At 44.1% G+C, this 6,602-nt stretch overlaps 1 protein-coding gene across 1 annotated transcript; it reads right to left on the bottom strand.

Annotated features, from left to right (window-relative positions):
• Positions 1-1,246: 1,246 nt before the first annotated feature.
• Positions 1,247-6,146, bottom strand: LOC138775703 (uncharacterized; the record flags this gene model as incomplete). Its single annotated transcript, XM_069956010.1, has 3 exons — positions 1,247-1,412; positions 3,099-3,365; positions 5,862-6,146. Coding segments are annotated over 3 exons (718 nt in total), but the record flags the coding sequence as incomplete, so codon positions are not given.
• Positions 6,147-6,602: the final 456 nt, after the last annotated feature.

The raw sequence follows: 6,602 nt of genomic DNA on the forward strand, positions 1-6,602 counted from the left end.
ATTAGAGAGGGCAGTGGTACAGTACATTAGAGAGGACAGTGGTACAGTACATTAGAGAGGACAGTGGTACAGTACATTAGAAGACAGTGGTACAGTACATTAGAGGGGGCAGTGGTACAGTACATTAGAGGGGAAAGTGGTACAGTACATTAGAGGGGGCAGTGGGACAGTACATTAGAGGGGAAAGTGGTACAGTACATTAGAGGACAGTGGTACAGTACATTAAAAGACAGTGTTACTGTACATTATAGAGGACCATGGTACAGTACATTGTGGGCACAGTATAGTACAGGGACAGTGGCACTATTTATTATAGACACAGTTCATAATAGGCACAGTTTATCCAGGGGGACAGTTCATTAGGACAAAGGTGTACCATTCACTTAGCAAAAAAGAGGGAAGGGGGATAACTGCAGATGGGGGCACAAAGTAAGGGGCCCAACTAGCGATGAGGGCCCAAAGAGGGGCCTAACTACAGATAATGGAAAAGTGAGTTGGCACAACAACAGATGGGGCACAAAGAGGGGTTCTCATTACAGATGAAGACACAACAATGAATCCTAACTACTGATACAGACATAAAGAAGGAACCCAACTATAGATAGAGGCTCAGAAAAGGCAAATGACTACAGGTTGGTCTTCAAAGAAGTCTCTGCTACTGTTTAGGGGCACCGTGATGGAGAGTTTGTATAGAGGTAGTTAAAGGTGCTGTAAAAGTAAGGTGCTGAAGGTGTTTGTCTGGCAGATACTACTGAGATGATTTGTGGTTTATAAGAAGTCTTCATGATAGAAAAGAAAAGGAAACCTAACTGACTCTGATCAGAGAAGGCGTCACCTGTGAGTCACTGGATGTGTCTGCACTGTACTTATATGGTATACAGAGCTTGTGTACAGCTGATATTTACTTCTATTTGGTCACTGGATAGGGGAATATTGGCACCTGTGTGGTGGAGTGTAGTACCAGTATAGTAGTAATGCTCGTGGTGTGACAGTATTTTTAAGTAACCATTTATAATGCAGTGTATGATTGTAGTATGTGGTCATGGTGTGGTGGTATTATTTGTCCCTTGTATACTAGTATTATTGGTAATATTAGTATACAGGGTTTGGTCAGTAATAGTATGATTTCAATGTCCTTACCAGGTAAAATCCAATCCAGAGCAGATTAAACTATGGCCTTATAAAAAAAAAACACATGGTTCGGCAGGGGTGGGGGTAAAAAACATAAAAAAGAACCTATACTTACCCATCCCAGTGCCCATGCAGCACAGGGTTCACAGCTCTCTCACATTTGCCATTATCCCGTTTCTCCCGCATTGTCATGTCCCGGCGGGAAGTACCCACTCGCCCCAGTATGTGACACTGCAGGACCAGGAGCTGTAGGAGGCCGGTCTGTGAGCAGTGACGCTGCACTATGGGGGCACAGGGACAGGTAAGTATGGATTATTTACTATGTTTCATTCACCCCCTGGCGGCTTGGGATGTTTAGGTTTGGCAAGATTTCTCCTTTAAGTATATGTGCCTTGACGATAGTTCGCTACTCATGGGCCACTGCTGTGTGCTTGCCTCCCAGGCTAAAGTTTGGCAGCCAACCCCTGATGGGAGGGACAGTGTACACGAGGGGCAAAGAACACATGGGAGGTTGAGTGTAATTGGGAGACACAGTGTACATGAGGGGCTCAGAGTAAATGGGAGGCTCAGTGTACATGGGAGGCACAGAGTTAATGGGAGGCACAGTGTACATTAGGGGCACATGGGAGGCACACTGTACATGTGAGCCACTCTTAAAAGGAGAAAAAAACAGTCCCTACCAGCAGCTACAGCCACAGAATATCAGTTCTCAGGCCAAAAGCACACATAGCTAAGGAGGGGTAGGGGTAGGCTGTTTTCCTGCTGTAGCGCCCTTCCTTCTCCTTTCCGTCTACAGACAAGTCTACCCCTGCTCCCATCCTCCTTGCATCTATTCTGTCTCTTCCCCTGATCCAAACAGCTGTTCAAGGTGCTAGCTGTATTGCTGGGTCTGTGTGACCCAGCGGTTCAGCGACAGCTGTATATAATGAGGTAATGGATGGCCCTGCGGCCACCCCCTGCTGAGGGGCCTGGTAGCAAGTTCGGCCCCTGTGACCCCTATAGTTTCGTCAGTGGCGGTACGCTGCAGCACTTGTTGCGGAGCTCAGAGTGATATGCCCTCCCTGGGTCGCAAACACACACTGGACTTTTGATTTAAGATACCCGTACTCGCAGTCAATACCGGCTCTTGCAGAAAGATGATGCCGGATGAAGAAGATTGAGCAGAAGTCAGTGGGGTATTTTGGCTTAGACACAACTTAACCAATAAGCTGGGGATAGTCCTTTAGAGTTGAGAGGCCTTCGTTACTAATAATTGAAAAAGATAGTCACCCCAGATGTAGATAAGCTGACTCCTGTTTACTTGTAGTTGCCCCTCTTAAAGAGGTTGTCAGGCCAAAATTAACTTTTCATAGGGGAAAGGTTAATTTTGCCCGCACAGCCAAGTAAGCCAGAACAGCACTGTACTTGGCTTCTCTCTGGCACTTCCATAGGAATGAATAGAGCCACAGGTCACATGCCGTACCTGCAGCTGTATTCATAACACAAGAGCCGTGACCCAATACGGAGATCGGGAAAGGGGGGGGGGGGGGACAGAATTCAAACCCCCGCAATCTTACTTTTCCCCTATCCTGTGGAGACAACCAAGAAATCCTTTATACAGCAAGATATGAAATGTTCAGAATATAAGCTTCAGAATGGTGCTGGAAAGAAGGGTGACAATATCCCTTTAAGGACTAAGATCAGGCTAATTACAGTGGAATGAAAATTGAAGAAACTTAAAGTTCCATAGGTTGGAACCTTCTAGAACAGAGTGGTGATAGGCTGAGAGAGTTGGATATGGCTGGCAATCAATTCCTGGCAGCATAGCATAGCGCACGGCTGACAATGTGTACAGGCCTCTCTCTGCCTGCAGTAATCTCAGATTTACTAACATACACCGATTTATTCCATTGTGTTAGAAACAGAAAAGAAATGTATCGGTATTTGTAGTGTGCCCCCAGATAGATACAGATCTCAGTAACACTTACTTATAGGAAATGAATGGAAACCATGGAAGTCCATAGAATTGTATTTATACAAGGCGTCATAGACCATCCCCTTCTCCTTCTCATCATAGCATTTCATAATATTATACAGGCGTTTTATCATGAGGTAAGGCGCTGGTATTTCCATTATATAATCCCGCTCTTCTCTAGTCAGCAGATTATTGCTGTACAGATCATCTATAACTGGTTCTACATTTTTTATTCGGCCAATCAGCTCTTCTCTGTGTCGGTCTATAAAGTGATCTCCGGCTGTAGAGACAAGAAATACAAGAATCACACAGAGGGATGAGGAGTAACAATCTAATGTCTTATGGTGTCATTTATTGCAGATAATGTTGGGGACAATGTTGGGGCCATTCTGTCACATGTCGGGGGTATAAAGCTGCAATATCTTATGTTTTTGTGTCCTGCATAGAAACAGAATACGTCTGTGTCCACCAGCTCTGCACATCTAGAGGATGTAACATCCCGTGTTCCTGATATAGTGTGGGGAATTACACCTTATACGCTTAGGGCCAGTTCACACTGAGCAGAATTTTGCGGTGGAGCTTTCAACTGTCAACTGCCTTCCTCCCGTTAGCCTTTCCGCACATTACATGATGTCCCCCATTTTCCAAGGTACAGTATGTGGCAGAATTATATTCCGGGGTACGGTATGTGGCAATATTATATTTAGAGATAGAGTATGTGGCAGTATTAACTTTAGAGGTACAGTTTTAGGCAGTATTATATTCAGGGGTACAGTATGTGGCAACATTATATTTGTGAAACAGTACGTGGCATTATTATTTTTGGGGGCAGTATGTGGAAGTAAACAATTTAGAGGTACAGTACATGGCATTATTTTTTAGGAAAGAAGTATGTGGAAGTATTATTTTCAGGTGGCACAGTATGTGGCAGTATTATGTTTAAAGGTACAGTACATGGCAGTATTCTATTTAAACATACAGTTTGTGCCACTATTACATTTAGAGGTACATTTTGTGGCAGTATTATATGTAGAGGTACAGTACGTGGCATTATTTTCAGGAGTACAGTATGTGGCATTATTATAAGCATAAGCATATAAGTATATTCAGGGGCGCAGTATTTGGAAGTATTATATTTAGATGCACAATATGTGGCAGAATTCAGGGGACACATCATGTGGCAGTATTATATTTAGAGGTATAGTACATTCCAGTATTATATTGTATTCTAGCTGATCTGTCATAGCACAGAGGATAAGGAACTGCAGTAAAAGTAAAGAATCTATGATGTCTGCGCATTAAAGGGGGACTCCAGTCAATAATATTTGTGATATATTGTTGTGGTCTGTCACTGCAGAGATGAATCTGTCTGGGAAGTAGTGGAGCATTCAGCAGGGGACCTGAAGACGTGGTAAGAGGACCCCAGCAATATATCAAAATATTTGTACATCAGGAGTAACCCCCCCCCCCCCCCCCTCCATGAGAAACCGCAAAAAGATTTCTTATGTTGTCACCTCATATATCCCTACTATTTCCACAGTGACTGCCTCATAAATCCAATCCTTCTCCATTTTCTGCCGCTCCTCTTCATCATCATTATCTGTACACGCTGCTAATTCTTTCCCATATTCTGAGGGCCGGGTCTCATAACAGAAGCTGGATGGTAAGGAGCCAAGGTACAGGAGCAGGGAGGCCGAGGATTCCCAGGAGTCCCTGCTCCTGTATGTAGACTCTGTGGTGTGGTACACTGATAGCATAGCGCACTGCTGACAATGTGTACACGCCTCTCTCTGGCGGCAGCAATCTCTCATTTACTAACATACACCGATTTATAACATTCTAGTTTTGTCCTAAATATCAACTCCCCATGAGGTCTGGGTATCACTATGTTCTTACTGGTGAGATCCCAGTAAAAGCCTGAGAAGTCCTGATCTGGAAGGTTATATGAGGGGAAGTTCTTCTTGTTTTTACTTCTATCACTTCTAGGTTTCATGTAAAATACATTTCTCACAGACAAAATATTCTTCCTGTATCTACAGAGAGGAGGAGGAGAGTGATATATGTGGAGGAATAGATACAGAACACAGTAACACTGTAAGGAACGTGCCTTTGCACTCCTCTGTAAGGGGCGTGCGGCTCAGAAGGCACTGAACCTGGTGTGAACAGGGCTCTGTTTTTATCTATTCAGCCATACCCGCCTTGTCTCTCAGACTTTTGGCAAGGATAGGGTTACTCTGTTCTCTGCTAGCTGATTCCTGCAGCTGAGCAGACTTGTGTTCCCTTGAATGGCCGGTGCCTCTGCCAGTTAGGGTGTTTGCTATCTTAGCGCCAGTCCAATGGGGATCTGGACCGGACTCCTTCACCTTATAAATAGTCTGTGTGGTCAGCAGCAAGTCGCTGGCTATTAGTTTGTCTAGGCTAAGCGTTTTCATACTATTTCTAACTATCCTTGACCTCTGCTTGATTCATTCTATTGTTCTGTCTGCCGCCCGTCCTGACCTTGTTTGCTTGACTCTGACCATCCGTTTGTTATCCAATTTTGTGCTTTTGCTGTCTGCCGTTATCGACCCGATCCGTTAACTTTGTCTTACTGTGTTTGTCTGTCTGTCTGTCTCTGTTGTGTATATTAATTTTAGTAGTATAAGGACCGTCACCGTCGTTGCCCGCAGTTGTTTAGGACTGCCCTGAGGACAGTATGTGTGTGGGGGGGTCCAGTTCAGGGCTCATTGTCTTGTCCTGTCCTCTACCTGACTGACAGTCCCAGACAAACACTTACTTTTATCTAAAGATGATGAATCTCTCTGGATTACCAGGAAACCAATGACCCTTGGATTGTACTTATACAAAGCGTCATAAACCTTCTCCTTCTCATCATCTTCATAGCATTTCATAATATCATACAGACGTCTCATCCTGTCCTCAGACTCTGGTGTCTCCATTATATAATCCTGCTCTTCTCCTGTCAGCAGCTTATTACTATACAGATCAGATATAACTGGCCAGATAATATTTATTTTGTCAATCAGCTCTTCTCTGTGTTGGTCTATAAAGTGATCTCCGGCTGTAGAGACAAGAAATACAAGAATCACACATGTCGGAGGCATAGACAATCGATCCCAACCTAATAGTGGGTACAATTCTACTGTAGTCGCTATCCTGAGGTTTAGTCAGGTGATACCTGGTTTTACCTTTAGGTTTAAAATGTAACTTTTATTGTTCTGCTTTAAAATAACAACGGAAAGAAATCACCAGTTAGTGCAATTTTAAAATATTGCTGCCTCTTCTCGTAGTGCTGCAGTTGTGTCCACCGACACTGGCTGGGCTTAGTGGAGGACTCCGATATCAGGAGCGCATAGGAACCTCACAGCAACACGCAGTCACCCCGGCTGGGGATGTGTGTAAGCCCTATGATCTAGGAGGCCATCCTATTAAAACTATAGTGTCGGTGGACACAACTGCAGCACTACGAGAAGAGGCAGCAATATTTAAAAATTGCACTAACTGGTGATTTCTTTCT

Source organism: Dendropsophus ebraccatus, unplaced genomic scaffold, assembly GCF_027789765.1.
Source record: "Dendropsophus ebraccatus isolate aDenEbr1 unplaced genomic scaffold, aDenEbr1.pat pat_scaffold_1929_ctg1, whole genome shotgun sequence".
Classification (NCBI taxonomy): Eukaryota; Metazoa; Chordata; class Amphibia; order Anura; family Hylidae; genus Dendropsophus; species Dendropsophus ebraccatus.